The sequence below is a fragment of the Pagrus pagrus genome, assembly GCF_965226575.1.
Source record: "Pagrus pagrus genome assembly, chromosome: 15".
Classification (NCBI taxonomy): domain Eukaryota; kingdom Metazoa; phylum Chordata; class Actinopteri; order Spariformes; family Sparidae; genus Pagrus; species Pagrus pagrus.
The window spans coordinates 9,139,502-9,158,205 of record NC_140199.1 but is presented as its reverse complement, the minus strand read 5'-3'; the positions used below and the strand labels follow the sequence as shown (position 1 = coordinate 9,158,205).

General features: G+C 41.8%; 2 protein-coding genes across 5 annotated transcripts in view; both read left to right on the top strand.

The window, feature by feature from the left end:
• chrm3a (cholinergic receptor, muscarinic 3a) overlaps positions 1-11,172 on the top strand; it is a 95,254-nt gene extending 84,082 nt beyond the window's left edge. For 3 of the 4 annotated variants that reach the window (XM_084376212.1, XM_084376210.1, XM_084376211.1), the window contains one exon: positions 7,150-11,172. In XM_084376212.1, coding sequence (XP_084232338.1) covers positions 7,169-9,130 — 1,962 coding nt within the window. In that variant the 5' untranslated portion in view covers positions 7,150-7,168 and the 3' untranslated portion in view covers positions 9,131-11,172. Of the gene's footprint in view, positions 1-7,085 lie in introns of all 4 variants that reach the window. The other variant, XM_084376213.1, reaches the window with a different exon arrangement.
• A 1,185-nt stretch (positions 11,173-12,357) lies between these two features.
• fmn2a (formin 2a) overlaps positions 12,358-18,704 on the top strand; it is a 48,999-nt gene continuing 42,652 nt past the window's right edge. Inside the window, exons 1-2 of the mRNA XM_084375088.1 lie at positions 12,358-12,717; positions 14,137-16,315. Coding sequence (XP_084231214.1) covers positions 14,182-16,315 — 2,134 coding nt within the window. The 5' untranslated portion in view covers positions 12,358-12,717; positions 14,137-14,181. The remainder of the gene's footprint in view (positions 12,718-14,136; positions 16,316-18,704) is intronic.

The window sequence follows — 18,704 nt, the reverse complement described above, 5'->3', positions numbered from 1 at the left end:
GAATCTGACACAATGTTTCATACAGGCCTCTTTAAATGGGGCACAGGCTCTGTCAGGTGAGCTACCAGAGTGCCACCGCTTGTTGAGTGCTTTTAATGTTGAGCAGCGACAGTGGGAAATGGTTTGCATTAGCAGTGACTTAATAGAGCTTGTATACAGCTGTAGGAGGCTGAACGGTAAACAGCGGGGCTCAGTTACTCTGGTTTATTAGTTCCTCTCTTGCATGTGAAGGCAATTTGAATCCAGGTACGTAATGGCGGACATTTCACGGCTATTGAAGAAAGCAGGTCATAAATAGAATAAATTGGTTTGATTTCAATTTCAACTTTAAGCAGCATAAAAAACAGAAAAGTTTCTCCAGTAAAGTTGTGCACAGAGTAGCTGTTTTTAGAGCTATCTACTAAAATCATGTCAGAGGTTGAACTGGTCACAGAGATGCACCGATTGAAAGGGCTTAAAGAAGACAAGTTGAATAGCCTCTAACTATCTGTACCTCTTGGCAGGTAGAGCTGAAGCAGCTGGCGCTGCCTCCTCCTCCGCAGCTTCTCCTCTAAATGCTTTTGAAGTTTTTTGGATGGTAGCCACCCTCAACCATCAGACACCACCATCGCTTTGACGGCATAATTCTTGTTACCTTTGTGTCTTGAAGCTATGACTTGCCCAGCATGTCATCTTTTTCTTCGTCATATTTCTCACTGAGACAGACCATGGTGGGGGACATCCTTCGTGAGCTGTGTCACCATCCGCAGGTTTCACAGCCTTTGTTCGGAGGAGGTGCTGTAAAGGCTTCACATAATAACACGCTCACTTAAGATTTGCCTGACTGAAAATCTGTGAAGTTTAAGAGTCGACTTAGAGCGTCCCGCATGGACTCCGGCGAGTCCATCTCCTGCCAAGTAGGCACTAAATGCTTGTTCTTGTCAGCAGTGAGTACCTGACAGATGGCCTTGTGCTGTTTCGCAACCCTTGCCACCATCTTCTGGCAGCAGCCCCATCATCACCAACCAGCTTGTGATAGATTTAGCTCATCCTGTGCAACCGCAAAGTCCCTTTTTCTTTTATGAAGGACAAGCACTCAAGGACCAGTGACTTGAACACTGTAATTTTGTAGTCCCTCTCTTGTCTATTTCCATCTTCTTACGTCTTTTCAACTTTGTTTCGTCTCGCTACGTCTGCTGTGCGTGATAGGTTGTAATTAGTCTTGAGATGTTGGGAAGGCGGCGTGCAGTGACGCCAAATAAAAAATAATCTATAATTCCCCTCAAATGCATTCAAACTAAAGTAACGAGCCTGTTTTGACAATGTAAGGAGGAGAAAGTAAAGATATTTGTGACAAAATGTCGGGAGGAAAAATAAATACATAACACATAATACATAACAGAGAATTTGTACTTCATTGCTTCCAACCTCTGTGTTGTTTGCTAGCAAGCTACAAAGAGCCCTATGTTAAATTATAATAACAGAGACTCTTTTAATACTTATCTCTGTTTCAGAGACTTTTTCAATATGGTTGTGGGAAAAACTGAATGTTTGAAGACATTTATGAGTCTACAGATTGCATTGTCAAAGTGTTTGTGATGTTTCACTGGACAACATGTCAGAAGTGGTGCTGAAAGAACAACTGATTGCTTCCTGTGCTATGTGTCCAGCTGGAGGATGATTTATGAAAAAGGCTTTCAAACATAGAACTTGCATAACAGTTTAGTGAATAAATTCAAAAGTCACTTGGTTGCTCTTTGGGATATTACAAGTTAGACCTTTTTTTGTATGTTCTACCCAGGAATATCTCTCGGAGAGCTATTATTAATCTAAATGTACCGACTCCCGCCTCATGTTGTCTCTCTTCTGTCTATAATCCCAATCTTGGTCAATGTAATTAACAGGTGTGAGTGTCATTACTTTAATCATTTTGCCCTTCTAGTCACTGTTTGTTTAAGAGAGATTTGGTCTATACATTGGGTCAAACTGTGTAAAGATAGGATTTTATACCTCCCAACTTATTAGCAGTTGTGGCATCACCTCCTATAATCCACAGGGCAGATCAAACAGTGTTCGATTGCACCTTACTTTAAGTCTATTTTTAGCCATTGCCACTGCAGTTGTAGCTCACATCATGTGTTGGTGTAGTATTTGCAAATGTAAGATAAAACTTCTAGGTCAGAGTTGCTCCTCTCTGGGTTTTGCTTATCAGCAAAGCTGCTTCGCTCAATAGAGGGAAGTCGATAACTGCACACTGCAGCGTGTGTGGTGGCATTGTTTTCCAGATCACATTTCAACCTGAAACAAACACCCGCACCTCATTTTATCACTCTATATGACCTGGATTAGGCAATGGTGTATTTTTGAGTGTTATCCCTTATTGTGTGATGCCACATCATCCAGCTTTGAGGGATAGCGGAGGCTTTACTAAGATGGTCCAGTACAGTAGATTGCTTATTAAATTACACAATTTAAGGTCACCACTGTGGATCACTGCTGGTTGATAAACAGGAGTAAAGCATAGCAGCAGTCATGCCCCCCGCAACACTCATTCCCTGGCGGCAGAGGTTACATATTGGTACGTTTAATTGCATTGCTGCTTTTAAAACGTGGTCAGTGATCATTAGTTAAAGTCCTGACTCTCCTCTACATCTGCTGTCTGTCGTATTGCCACAAGGCAGCAATATGCATACAATTTAACAATGGTGCAAGGCCCAGCCAATGATGGTTATCATAAAGCTGTTGCTTGCATCTGCTGGGTTAATTAACAATATGTCTGCATTCATTCTGAACTTCCAATAACTCTGCAATTGTTTATTAGTTTTTATCAGCCTGTCCAGCGAATACATTCATACGGAGAGTATATTTAGTACATTTTATTGTTTTGAGTTCATGGTCGTTCTTGTTCTGCCTTGTTTGGTAATCTTTGTTTGTGTTAAAGCTGCTTATGCCTTTTTTACAATAATGCCTTATTAGAGTAAACTGCTGAAACGCCTGTCTAACTCCAGATGTATATTAGCACTTGGCTCCGGCACAAAAGAGCACATTACATAAGACTTCAGTATTAGGTTATTAAATTGTGAAATTTTAGATAAGGTAGCATGAAAAAGAGCATGTTTATAAAATTCTCCATTTTCCTGTAAAACACAGAAACTCTTGATCGAACCTCCTTGGTTGTATGCCCTTGTAAATAAAACTTTTGGAAGGGCATCCCTTTAACTGAAGGTATGTTTTGGCACTCAAGGAGAAGCCAAAGTGGCCAAGATTCAGATTATAGCAGCTTCAACCTTTATTAAAAGCACTTGATACATGACTCATCCTTGCTGGACATCATCTCCCTCGTACCGCTGCTCGGCTAGATTAGTTGCTGAAAATAGAAACCTGAAATGGCCGTGTGTTAGTCGCCCAATCATTTAGATGGATCCTTGGACCCAACTTGGATTGCACTGTCCAACCCTGCTGGGACAAATGCCTCAAAATGTCAGGGAACACGTTGTGTTGCAACACAGTAAGTGAGTATCGATCTCTCTGTGTACCTGAAATCACCCCACCTACGTGCCTGGGAGTCGAACTTAAGATACAGGGCTTGACGTGGGCTTGGAGGAAGAGCGAGGGGGAGATGCTGTAACGGCTCGACTGGTTGTCAAAAGTGTAGCTAGCCCACCCATGCTGGAAAAGGATGCTGTCATCTCCCTCACATAGGCTTGATCAGTTCAATTCTAGGAAAAAACAAGCAGAGTAAAAAATCTGTCCGTTGTGCAGCCAGTTTCTGCTCCCAGGGGACTGCAGATGCAAATTTCTGCTCGTCACGCGTTGCAGTTTGAGGCAACAGCAAGGCTTAATTGTTCCGATTGTAAATATTGTTTCAATGTTCTGCATGAAAAATAGAATAAACATGACTAACAATAAAGACACATGCACAGTATAAACTGTATATTTAACAGCAGTTTATTCTCCAGTCTGTGTTTTGCTGTGCAGTCTCTGTAAATCCTTGCGTCTGAGTGACATCTTGACTCACCTGTGCCCAAACTGAATTTCCTGTGGCTTTAAAAGCAGCATGGTGTTCGGCATTTGGCCTTTCCCCATAGGATTCACTCTTTTTACCCCTGTTATGCAAGCTTCCTATGCTTCTACTCCCCACACAGGACAAATCACTGTGCTGCATTTGTCTGATTTTTGAAGTGTCATTATTTGTTTTTACGATTTTATTTCTTTGTTCACAACACATCAAGGTAGCAGATTAAAGACTATGAGAGCCCTTATCTTCAAACAGGCACATTTTGCCCTCGTAAGCCAATTAAAATATATTTAACATTTATTAGCAGCACATTGCTGTCTCTAATGCTCAGTAGAGTTGGCTGTGTCAAAACGTAACAGTAGCCTCTGTTTTAAGTTTGTTCTTGTAGGCAATTTTGTTTTATATTACATATTTGTTATATACCCCTCTTCATCTGGTTTTGTTCTTGTTTGTACTTCAATATAATTCTAGGTTTCATTTCCATGTGTGTTTCTGTATGCTTTTACCATATGCAGTCTTGTGTGTGCATGCTCTGGTAACATAAACAGTATATAAATGTGAGAGCATACACTCCCCATATGTGCATGGACACAGTGATAGATGTCCACAGTGGGGATAGCAGGAAGCCTCCAGATAATAGTAGTAGCAGTGTGTGCTCAGTGTCACAAATGGCTGTAAGTCGCTGTTGGCTACTGGGGTTCTTTAACTGCTCTGCAGGAAGTCTGAGTATCTGTCAAGGCACAGGTGCGGCACTCAGCTTTAAATACCTGTGCCTGTGGGTTGAAATAGTGTGTGTGTGTGTGTGTGTGTGTATGTGTGTGTGTGTGTGATTGTGCACACACAGGGAGTTTGCCAGCACATGTGATTGTCGGTATATTAGTGTAAATGGTGTGTGTGTGTATGTGTCTGTTTGGATGGGTTAGAGAAGCAGGCGTTTGATGTTATTACTTGTCCGCCATGGTAACAGGTTGTTGTTTGTTCCCTTCACACAGGCCGGTGTAGGTTAGTGACAGGTCTAAAATGAACTGTTGTCATAAACGTCAGCGGAAGAACACCGTGTTCATGGCTTTCACAATAAAAAGAAAGCACGTGGTTGTGTTCTGCAGTTTGTTCAGCGACACACAGAATATTTTAAATGAATCCAAATTATAGTATTGACTGCACCAGCTGTCAAAAAGCAGCAGTTAAAGTGATATTAAACAGTTACCACGGATACTGTCCATCATGAAATTCATCCTTTATAAAGAGCTTAAGAAAGTTGTTCATCCTAACAAACATATTTATTTGTGGTATGTCTTAACCCTAAGCTATAGCCCTGTCCACTTAAAGCAACATTATGTAGAACTTGGAATTTTGTGATATTTGGCGCCCCCCACAGTTTCTGAGTGCAACACCACTGTGGTAAATCCAAATCCCAGGTCTGTAACAATTTGTCAGTTGTATTGTAGGTGCTAACTACAAACAAAACCCATTACGTCATAACAATGTTATGTGTTGAAAACTTGTAAACATGTATGTAACGCTGTGATCCTACCCTCTCACTGAAGTTACATAGTGCAGAAACAAGTGATAGGGGGGCGGAGTGGCTGAGACAGAGACAACATTCACCCTGTTACAAGAGACTGAACCATTCAAAATAATTTTGAAGCTGTTATTTTAGGGTAAAAAAGTCACATAATGTTTCCTTAAATTAGACAATATTGGTAATATTCCAAAGAAAAATACTGCATGAGATTTGTCAGTTTTATACAAATCAGCATTCATTTAAACATGATAATAACAGTAGGGACATCTACATTTACTTATAGAACACTTTCCATGTTCCTCTTGTTGCCATGTTTGTTGTCAAGCATCTCTTTTTTATACACATGCACACATCTGAATGCAAAGCACCCCGGTAATTGCAAATGATTGCACAGCAAAACTTGAAGTACGATAGCGCATGCTGCTTTATAAAATGGCAGTTCCTCATCTTATTATCCAATTATCAAGAACCACTTTGACAGAAACAGCAGGATCTTCCCTTCATTGTTTGCGTTTCCAATCGTGAAGTGATCTCCAATCAAACAACAAACAGCACTTTCTACTCTCCAGGATCATGCTGCTATTGGCACGTGCAGTGCTAATTGTCTCTCGATTTCAACATTAGGATTTTCTTCTCCCTGCATAGCTTTCTCTGCCAAAAATATGTCTCTAACTTTATTTTTCTTAAAGGATCAAATGTGATGGCAAATGAGCCAGCACTGGGATTTTGCATTATCAAATTGACACCAAAAATGTCTGTATTCAGACAGGAAGAAATGCCAGAATACCTCCCAGGAGTGCTTCCTCAACTAATTTGTCTTCTCTTTGTCCTCCATTCTTTGTGCTTTCTGCAAGCTCATACTCAGGGTGATGTCTGTATAATGGTAAAGCCTAGCTTGAGCCAGCAACATTGTCAGTATTTCAGTCTTCGGCTTGATACGGAAAGGTACCCGCCGTTCTCTGTCATGTTCATATTTTAGAAAAATCTATCAGCGCAGTTTGAATGGTATTACTACACTCTGTGTTTGACTGACACACTGACAAACAGACTGACACCAGAGCTGCCACCAGACACCAGAGCTAAATTTTGAATAAAGATCACCAGCGTGCACCTCCACACCTGATCTGACAGGAGAAAACAACCCCTGTCTAAGGCACTAATCAAATGCAAGGTGCAATCCCAATACTTACCTGTGTGTAAGTGAAATGTCTTTGCAATTTTCCTGGGTGTCCTATGATACAGGTGTTGATTGCAGTCAAAAGTGCTGGCTGTCTAGCCTTGTTGATTCAAATCTCAAGTTGTAATCTAATATATGGCTTGCAATGCATTTACAGTGTGCATACAGATCATCTGCAAATCAAATTATGAGTGATTATTTAACAGGATAGACCAGCTAGAGCTGAACATATTTGCCTTTTCAGAAACTAAATTTGGTAGAATGGGTTTCTAGCCTCACCTACTGGATATGAATGGGAATGTCAGCTACTCATGTGTCCTTTCTCTGTTTCATTCTCTTTGTCACTCTATCCTTTCCCCCCTTTCTCCTTCTCCTTCTGTGCCAAGTCCTTCTTCCCTCCCCTCTCTGTCTCTTCCTACCTCCCTTTTCTGTCCTTCTGTCTCTCTTCAGAATATGCCAGGACATAACAATGAGCTCAAACAGCACAGACCCTGGTCTCTTCCTGACTGCCAACACCTCGACCCCAGCAACCGGAGCCTACCCTCAATCCAATGCCCTCCACCAAGGAGTAACTGGAGGAGCCTCCTGGACGGCTTTTCATGTGAATACCCTGGATGATAATTCCTCCTCCACCAGCAAACTCTTAAACCTCACTTCCGAATCCAAGAATGGGACTGCAATCCTTGATCCCTTGGGTGGTCACCCTATGTGGCAGGTTGTCCTCATTGTCTTGCTGACAGGTATGCTGTCACTGGTCACCATCATCGGCAACATCCTGGTAGTGGTGTCCTTCAAGGTGAATCGCCAGCTAAAGACGGTCAATAACTACTTCCTGCTGAGCTTGGCTGTGGCTGACCTCATCATTGGGGTCATCTCCATGAACCTCTATACGGCTTATCTTGTGATGGGCTACTGGGCCATGGGCACCTGGGCCTGTGACTTGTGGCTGGCTATAGACTATGTGGCCAGCAATGCGTCAGTTATGAACCTACTGGTCATCAGCTTTGACCGCTACTTTTCAATCACCAGGCCTTTGACCTACAGGGCCAAACGGACCACAAAGCGAGCTGGGATCATGATCGGCCTGGCCTGGTTTGTTTCTCTTGTTCTGTGGGCCCCAGCCATCCTACTTTGGCAGTATTTTGAGGGTAAAAGGACAGTTCCCTCAGATGAATGCTACATTCAGTTCCTCTCACGGCCCACAATAACCTTCTGCACAGCCATGGCGGCTTTTTACCTGCCTGTGACAATAATGAGTGTTCTCTACTGGCGCATTTACAAAGAGACGCAGAACCGTTCGAAAGAGTTAGCTGGGTTGCAGGGTTCGGGAGGACGTGGTGGGATAGGAGGAAGAAGTGGGAATGGTACTGGTGAGAGAGCTCGTTTTGTCCATCAAACAGGTAGTTCCAGAAGTTGCAGCAGCTACGAGCTGACCAGGTTGTCTAAGAGAAAGAGTACGTGTCGGGAGCTGGTTGGGCGCTTCCACTGCTGGCCTGGGGTTCGTTCTTGGAGACCTGGTAGTCTCCGGCAGAAGGATCGTGATCCAGACCAGAGCAGCAGCGACAGCTGGAACAATAATGATGCTGCAGCCTCATTGGACCAGTCTGGCTCTTCAGAGGATGAGGACTGTGGGGGGCGAGAGATGATTTCCCAGAGTCATGCTATTTTCTCTATTGTTCTCAGCCTGCCAGGTATAAAGGCTGCTGTCAACTCCCAACTCACCTCATGTGAGGATCTGGATGCAGCCTCAGAGGAGGATCCCCTCAGGGGAGCGGAGTATAACCGCGACAGCCTCTCAACACTCACCACCAACACCACTGCCACCACTACTCCCGATGGAGCAAACAGTTCAGAAAATAGCTACCACCAACGCTTCTGTTCACGCAAGATTCAGTCAATGCCTACCATCCAGGCTACCTCCAACCAAGGCCATCCGGATGATCCCCAAACAGCTACTAACACTGCCACTGACAGTACTACCACCAGCACCACTACTAAATCCCCCTCTGTCCCAATGTCTTTCAAAGAGGCAGCCATGGCGAAGCGTTTTGCAGCCCGAGCTCGGACTCAGATCACCAAGAGGAAGCGCATGTCCTTAGTGAAGGAGAAGAAGGCAGCTCAAACACTCAGTGCCATCCTCTTTGCTTTCATCATCACATGGACACCATACAACATTATGGTGTTGATCAATGCCTTCTGTCAAGTTTGCATCCCGGAGACCCTGTGGGCAGTAGGGTACTGGCTATGCTACGTCAACAGCACAGTCAACCCCATGTGTTACGCCCTGTGCAACAAGACTTTCCGTACAACTTTTAAGATGATACTGCTCTGCCGCTGGGACCAGAAAAAAAGGAGGAAGCAGCAGTTCCAACAAAGGCAGTCTGCTCAGTCAGTGGTCTTCCACAGGAGAATTCCCAGGGAGTCCACATAAAGGACAGAAGGTTTGGATGGTTGAAACAGAGAATAAAAAGATTTAACATAGGACGAGGAAAAGAAGCATCCATGTTGTTGTTTCTGTGGAGTTCCTTTGCTTAGAGATCCTTAATGTGTGTTCTCTGCTGATATTTCAAGCACAGCAGTCCTATGTGGTGGTCTTGAGGTACGTGTTTGTGTCGGTGCATCCATATAGCAAAGCTGTGTGTATGCAGAAAGGTTGTGTAAGGTGAGGTCCAGAGATGAAGGTTTTCCCTCTGTCCTTAAGGAACTGTTTACCATTTCACCTTAGTACACGGGAGGACGGCTGAGAGGAAATGAACTGAGTGGAAAATATTAGAAAAGGGCTTTAAAATGCATTGCAGGTGAATTATTGAAGTGCAATTGACACAAGGGGAAGGATCTCTTTGTCACAGGGTTGGGGATTCACATTTCTTATCATTTTTCTCTGTGGGTAGCTAGATCTGTAATGTGCAGAGTGGTTTTGCATTTCAAACAAAACTTTGTATCTGTAATTCTTCACTGAAAGCCAGGACAAAACTATTTTGTGTTCGCAGGCTTCTGCATTGTACTGATTTGACCTGCCATCCTCTTGATCGGCATGAGTTTTTATCAGAACCTCTGTACATTTGCCTTTCTAAATGGATATAGCTTTCCTGTGTCTGATGGAATATAAAGACTTCTTTTGTGTCCTTACTTTTAGTCAACAGAGATTTTTCTTTTGTTTTTTGTTTTTGTGATATTCATCTTTGGCTTTCTAGATATTCCTGAGATTTTGAGCCAGTCTGAAAATGATTCTTCTGATGAACTGAGTTGTGAATATTCTGTGTGGCACCACAGTCAGTGAACTGCTGTTGTGTTCAATGTGATTGTTGTGGTTTTTATGGTGGAGACAATAAGTACATTGGTTGTGTTTTATGTACTTGCAGTTCTCTGTCACGAGTAATGATTATACAATAATGATATTCTGTTTGTGTACATTTGGATATTTCTGACTTGATACACAATGATTGATTGCAAACACGAAGATGTCCATTTATAAAGATGTGTGTTTTGATTTTACACTATCTTTTAAATTTCTACAAAAATGATAACTGAGGAACTCTTTATAAAAGGCCACTCATCCTTGATGTAGTAGAGCAATGGCAGCCTCTAGTGGTTTGAGAAAGACATGTAGTCCAGGCTGTATCATTGTCAGTGCAGTATTTAAAATCCCATTCTGCTAATATGAAGACAAAAAACATTGAAGGTACAATATTTTAACTTCTTTTCTGTCATAACCACTTTTTTTGTGTTTATTTTCATATTATTTATGGGTGAAGTTTTTCTTCTTTAAACTTACAAATTAAATAGACTTACAGCAGTTGATTTTGTAAATAGAATCAACAGCTGTTTCAGTCTACAGTGCGTCAGGTTTTTACAACATAAGTCTGCTTAAAGATGTAAAGCAAGGCAAGAATTTATTTCAGTTTTTATTTGTATTGCACATTATATTATTCTTATCTTAAGTTGTTGGTTTTTACATTGTTGCCACACCCAAATCTTGACTATTGTGCAGCAGGTATTAAAGGATAAACTGTATTATGATAGCTGTTATAGTGGAGGTTGAGTGGATGTTGGATGCCATGGTCACACATAACGGTGTGACTTACATGCTGTATGCAGAAGAGATTTTAGAAATTATCCCATGCCTATCATTAGTGGATATTTCGTCTGCTTTCAACACAATGTGCTCCAGTGTCATAATAGATTCTTCGTCAAAATATGAGATTTTTGTACTTAAATATTGGGAATGTAAACTACCAAAATGGTAAACGCAAACATTTTGTTACATTTCAAGTATGCTGATCATACTCATATTTTAAGTCAATAAAACAAACAAAAAACTTTTTGACAGAAACTCTTATGTTTTTTTGTATGTGTGTGTCACAAATCATGATGTGTTATTTTCATTAGGGCTGGGCAATATACCAATATAACATTGTTACTGTGACTATATATGGTCTGCTATCGTTATATTATGATATGACATGAATCTTGTCTTTTCCTGTGTATAAAGGCTGAATTACAGTAAAGTGAAGTCATTGGCTCGACATACTTAGTCATTATAAATTATAAATATATAAAAATATAATTGTGTTATTATTTGTGAATGTAATCCAGTCCAAGCATTTATGTATTGTTTTTGATTAGATCTCAAATATTGAGATATATATTGTAAATCATGATATAGCCTAAGAATATAATATATTATTTTAAGGCCATACGCCCAGCCCTCACTTTAATGAATTTTAACCTAAATGTTCTCAGGATGGGCTCACATAAATGAGTATCAGTACTGCCTGGACACTTTTACACACCTCTGTGACCACAGCAGCCCACTAGAACAGGTTGGTGCCTTGTCCAAGAGCCCTTCAGGAGTTATTAATGAGGGCTGGGTGAGTCTCTGCATGTTTTATTCTATTTTGCATATTTGGTGTGTTATCCAATATTAGCATGTTGCCACCAGTAATAAAAAAAAGTCAGTATTGCTGTTGGTTATTATGTGATATTAGCTATATACATGTGACAGGGATGTTAATACTTTATTTTTACTGTCTCATTGTGTCAAAGCCAGAAGCCAGGGACTTTCCACTCCCATAAAGTGCATGTTATTTTAGATTTATAGCCGGCAACACATACCACAAACCTCTACAGCAACAACGCAGGACTGTAAGATGCAGCTGAAGATGTTCACTGTTTGCTTTAATTATTACCTCTACAGTTTTGGGGGGGATTTGTTTTCAAGAAATGTGGTGTTCAAGAAATGTTTATCTGCTGCTTGTAAGAAAACCACCATTCCAAATAATGTAAAACACACAACCAGCACTTACTATTTGTTTGTAAAATATTAAAATCTTAAATACTGTAGTCTTTGTGATGGTAAGGGCTCCCATTCATATAAAATATAAATATAAATATCTTCCAGTTTTACATTGTTTTTGTTTTCTTCGCTCTTCTGTGACTTAAATGCTCTTTTTGAAGTAAATGAGCTTATATCCACCCTCCTCAGAAACCTTCAGTTGTTTAAATTAGCAATTAGGCCTGCTGACATGTCTGGTAACTGCTTATGTCAGGAGGACACAGCTGAAACTCGTTTCTTGATTGGAGGGAAGGACTTAAAAGTGGCACCAGGGAGCACCAAACTAAAGGTAGACAATACTAGTGGACTAAATGTGAGGACGAGGAGGTGGTGTAGGAGGCTTTGGTCCAATTCTCTGTTAAATATGAGCCCTGTCTCCCTTACTGTCAGTACCACAGCATTAACAGCGTGTGTCTAAGTTTAACCAGTAACTGAATAAACAAAAGGGTGGTCTTTGACTGTTACACAGTTCTGTATGCTCCCATGATGAATCCTGATGAAGTTAGTGGGGGAGTCTCAGACAGTGCTAATGGAAGATGTCCAGGGACACCAAGCATGTGATGAGGAAAATACCAACTTCATGTGACCCATGGCTAAGGAGCGGCTCATAGGCAGAGACAAACACCCATTTGTGTTGTTTTCTTCAGTCAGTGCTGATCCACTGAGGAGAATCCACCCGTCAGGCAAGTACACTGTCACTGCTAAGTTAAAGATATTTAACGAAGAGGTTCATACACTCTTTTCGTTCTTTTTTTTACCATTTCATGTGTTTGATTACGAATTTGACTTTAAATGTTACAAATTTGACTCGTGCTGCAAAGTTATGACTTAATATTTGTTGGTTTTTACCGAACACAGACCAACATGTTCTCAAGTGCTCAAGAAAAAAGAAACTTTTATCAGTTATTGTGTTTGTACGAACACAAACTTTAATGAGTGTATGAGCTGTTTCTTTCTGGTAAATGTTTTTCTTTTAATTAGGATCCTAATTTCAAGAATGTGTCATTCATTTATTTGTTTATTTTGTTGTTGCTTCTGTGTAATTAGTTTCACTTACTTTATTTGAATTTTAACTTCAAACCACTTAAGTTTGACACTATAATTACTGTTAAATGTCTGACTTTGTCTCTACTTTGTCTGCACCACACCCAGAGGAAATAATCAGCTCCCAGGCGTGCACTGATGCAGGCCTAGAGAAATGTCGTCTATTAGCTCTACAATATGTAAATTACATTTTTCCCAATACTATACTGTACTGTGTCGTTAACTGGAGGGATAATATGTATCACCTGAGAACATTTTATCAGGAAATGGCAGTTTGATTTCAGATTAATTTGGTACAATCTTATTTGAATTAATATGAGGGCTAAAACTCATGTTTATTTTTATTACGGATTAGTCTGCCGGATTGTTTTCTCAGTAAATCGATTATTGATTCAATCACTAAAATGCTAGAGATGGTAAAAATGTCCATCACAAGTTTCCAGAGCACAACAGCCTTCCAGATATTTAGTTTAATATCAAAAAAGAAGAAGAAAGCCAGCAAATATTCACATATGAGAACATTTAAATCACCACAATTTTGTTGTTTTTGATTAAAAAAAAAAGAGACTATTAATTGATTATCAAAATTGTTTTGTAGATCAGGTGCCATTAGTTTTTTAAGATTGACTAATTGATTAATCGAGTATTCATTTCAGCTCTGCATTTTTAGATGAGTCCGTGTTGTAAAAAGTACCCGAAAAGTCAAACAAAGTCTGAAGAACATTTAATATCAGATACTTTAAGTGCCAAAAGTAAAAGTAAATTATACATCTATTCAGTGATGGAATGTAACTAAGTTACTTTACTTTACTTTAAGTAGTGTACCGTTTTGAGGCACAAACAGTCAAAACAGGAGGAAACAGTTTATGATCACATGTACACACTGCACAGCAACAACAGACATACGATTCCTTATGTCTGCTCGCACTTATGTTGAACCTTTACCTCATGACTCCACTGATAACAGACTGCCTCTCCTCTGCTGTAGTGAAGCTAAGCTTGAACATAAAATCAATCAATGTGATCTTTAACTTGTTCTTCTTTTCCCTCCACTTCAGTCTGTCTAGATTGCCTCTCGTCTGGATGAAGCCTCACTGGTCAGAATGCAGACAATAAAGACAGTGGAGACCCAAGTGCCCTTTCTGAAAGAGAGCTTCTTCACTACCACTTTCAAAGGCAGGAGGAAGAGCAGTGTTACCAGCCTCCTCCGTAAACAACAGCACTCAGTCCTTAATCAACAACACCAGCAACAGCAGTGCATTTTAGAGCATCAGCAACAGCATCCAAAGCAATTTCTTCCTCAGTCAGTCGAAAATGGGCAAGGGCAGCGCACTCCAGAGCATCAGCGCGTTGCTCGCTCGAACAGCAGCCCGTTATGCAAGACAGCTGAGCGTGCAGGAGCAGATGGGGCTGGAGAGGAGGGGCGAAAAGAGAGGAAGGATCAGGGAGTCAGAGAGGCTGTGCAAGGGAGGGGGGGAGAGCGAGGAGTGAGTGGTAGCGAGCCCGCGGCTGTCAGTGCCAGTCTCCTCCTCCTTTCATCATCAGCAGCATCAGTGGCGCTGGGGGAGGCAGCATCATTCTCACAGCTGCCTTTAACTGTGGTGGGCAGACAGCAGGGATTAGCCAGCTCTGAAAGGGCTCAGACCAACAGAGGAAGAGCATCAGTAGCAGCCCAGGAGGAAGCCCAGCATGCCCAGTCTCGACCCCAGCAGCATGGGCTGTTAGCCAAGGGTGTCCGCCTGCTCAGGAACATGGGAAACCAGGAAGCAAAGCAGAAGAAAGGAGGAGGAAGTGGTGGAGCAGCAGCAGGGGATGTCTGTGATGGTGATGCTGATGAGAGGGACGTGGACAAAAAATCTAAAAAGTCCCACAGCAATGGGAAGAAGAAATCTAAGTCGGAGTCGAAGGGTTCTGTGTTTTCGGGGATGAAGATCAGGAAGAGTTTATCAAAGGCGAAAGGGTTGTCTAAGGATGACATGGTTGAAGATGGGAGGTCAGCACACGTTGGCAAAGCAGGACTCAAGCCTGCTGCAGAGGCGAGCCTGTCAGCGGACGAGATGGGCATGCTATCAGATGTCTCGGGGGATCTAAGCCGCTTGATCGCAGACAGTCACCAATCCCTGGTGGATGAGACCAGCCGGAAAACAAGCTCGGGGTCGGATGCTGACCTTTATAGTTTTCACTCAGCAACAGCAGAAAATGAAGACCTGCTCTCTGACATCCAGCAGGCCTTTAGAGACCAATGCGTGGCCAGTGACACGGCGCTGAATATGGTGGCCGAGGGGAGAAAAGCCCCTGAGAAGGTAAATCTGGATAAGGGACTTTTCTCTCCCCCTCCTGGTAGTGAATGTGTACCTGAAGAAGTAAGCGGAGACTGTAAGAAATTAGAGAACGAAAGTCATGAAATACCCATATCAAGAAATTCATCTGGTCCAGGGTCGCTGAGTGAGAGTGGTCCACCATCTTCAGCCGCAGACACAGAGCGAAGCAGTGGCAGCCTTTTCCCAAAGACCAACAGCACATACAGCTTCCCTGACACTACAAATACCACCAACTCATATGAGAGTGCTGAGGAGCCCCAGGATGACCTGGAGAGTCCACTTATGTACCCACAGCTGAGCAAAAACATGTGTGTTCCATGTGTCCGCTTGGATCCAGTGGTGGCAGGTGCAGCGCCGATGGGGCCTCACAAGAGTGTGAGCAGCATGGACTTGTCCATGGAGAGGGAGGGCGAAGAGGAACTTATGAGGCGGGACTTCCTGTCCCTGAAAAGGAGGAAGAGTAGTTTGTCTTTTGGCCAGCTAACACCAGACGCCAATGTTTCTCAGCCTAGACGGACGTCCTCCGGCTCCCCTTCCACTGTCAAACTCTACCCTCCAGTCCACCCCTCCTATGTCAAGACCACCACCAGGCAGCTCACTTCTCCAATCGGCTCCCCTCTTACCAGCCCTAATGTTCCCAGGAAAATAGATGCCACTGCTGCTGAGGTTGAATCCACCGGGGCCAAGGGGCTCAAGAAGCACAAGCAGAGGTCCTGCTCCATTGCCGGTGTGTCTTCAGACTGGTCAACAGATGATGAGCTAAGAGGACAGCAGGGTGGTGGGGCCAGATTCCCAGAGCAGGAAACACCAGAGAGGAGTTACACAAGTGGGACTTACTGGACACTGGGCTCCAGGAGAGCACATCATGCACGGAAGAGCTCCAGTAACACAGTACCCTACCTGGATGTCTTCTCTGGTGAGTCATGAAAACGTCAGGTAACTGTTGCCACACATAAAGCTCAATCAGACAGATATGAAGCACAGTTAATAGAAGTTATTTCCACCCAAAATATATTTGGGCATGTCATAATCTACACGTCGTTGTGCATTGTGCAACCCTCCACTGATGACACATCCTTGATTGCAATGTTCCCGCTCAAAACTTGTGGAAACACTGACGAGCTTGCTAGACATCACCAAGGTAAAACAAAAATCTTCAAAGAAACCAGGGCTAATTTGGTGGGAATAACCTTAATGTTATGCACTACAGTTGGCTAATTTGGTTAAAGACCACAAGAGAGTTTTAAAAGCTTCTCAATTGTATTATTGTGAACCAGGAGGGCATAGCTTGTTAAATCGAGAACAAATTGGATGACACAGTGATGTGGGGGAAATATGAATGGATAGTCACCAGTTGGTCTGTCTCTGGGGAAATATTGAATGAAGCGGCAGAGAAGACAGGATTACGAATTAAATGTCTTCCTAACTGAAGACATCTGGCAGGTTTACGTCACAGCCCTACAATATGGAACAGAATCTGCCAAAACCCATATTATACTTCAGTGCTGCATGAATTTATGAACATATAATTTTCTCATTATCAGCAAATCCCATTTAAAAACAAAAACAAAACCAGTTTTTTTTCTCTCCATACTTTATCTCTTACCATTCCTGAATATTTATGTAAAATTATCCTTAAATGCGTGCCCCAGGCCTGCCTGATGTAAATTCAAACCTGTTGTTGAACCATTTGCCTGTACTCCAAATGAAAGGAGTAAACTTTCCCCTCTAAGTCCTTCTGGCATTGATATAGGACTTTGAACACATTGAAATATGTATTAATTTTTCCTCCCCTGATTTTTTTAATGCATAAATGACCTATAATTGACCCTATCAGCTGGAAAGCACAATGGGTCCATGTCATATAGTCTCACATGGTCCAAGTTCAAATTTCAGAACAATATCATGAAAATGCTCACTTAACACATGTTTTTCTAAAGAAATATCCAGACGGCTGGCAAAAAAAAACAAAAAAACAACCTTTTTCTGACCTCAAGAGTAACAAAATGGCATTGGAGAGCAAACAGCATTAAACTTTAAACTTAATTATAGTTCTTTATTTCCTTATTTACACTAACTGTGCATATAAAAGCCTATTCAAAGAGCAAAACGCAGAAAACTACACTTGCATAATTTCCAAGCTTAGGCATCAAAACACCCAAAACACTCCTGAAACAACTGAGAACTGTAGCTTTCAGCAAATGTTACTCAGACAGGAGCAAATGTCAGACTATTTCCAGCCACTGCTTGAGTATGTGAGAAAATGAATAAATATAAAACAACAGTTCGCACGAGGAACATGTCACCCAGTCGCACTGTGTGATATCATTTTCTTTTTCAGTTTTTTTATAGCATTGGAGGTCTATTTCACAGAGAACCTGCCTTTATCAGGCTTTTATACATTGTTACTTTTGGTCTTTTTGTTGGATTTGACAGAGAAAAATACAGAATATCATAATTCTAACTTAGAAAACATAGAAAATAGTCATTCTTTGATTCGACTTCTCACAGGAGCAACACTTTCCTCACCACAAAACATATCAGAGGAAAACAAAGAATCCTTCCTTGAAAATATTTTTGTTTGTTCATGTTGCTATTGTTGCTGGGAACCCCCCAACGGGCCGGACGTGGCTCCTACTTGTTTGGCACCGACCCTGTCCTCATCTGAGATTAAAGTATTACGCAATGGTACGTACTGTGAAGTGATTATGATAATTGCCAAGTGATTTAAATTCTAATGACTCACAAATGATCACATTCTAGAAATTATCACAGCGGAGATTATAAAGTTTGAGTATAAAGGAACAATAGCTCGTGACGACTGTGATGAAACAGTGGGGGTTCTTTTATTGAGAGGTTTCTTCAGAACAAATGACTCTCTCTGATAAAACAATGCCACTCTGTCCTCCTTTTTTGTTGTGGTGCCTTTCAAGAGCTCAGCTGCTCTCCACTGTCTGCGCCTGTGCTCATAAATCAGAGGACCGAATGACAACACTGCCGCAGACCCGAGGGGATGCCATCCTCTGATTCCAGACAAAAAAGCACACACAGGCACAGGGCACACTTGTGGATGCTAAAGCCAAGTGACAGTTATGGTGCATGACAAAAATAAGGCATGATATGAGATCCGTTCGCATTTCGTCAGGTGAATTTACTGTAGCCGAACATCAACATTTGATCCGTCTGGCCTTTCATGACTGTGGAAAGTATTCTGTCTTGTTTTTGTTCACAAAGACTTTGGTTATTTCTTCATTTACTCGCTCACCCAGCACTACACGTGACATCGATCAGTTCAGCGAGTTTTC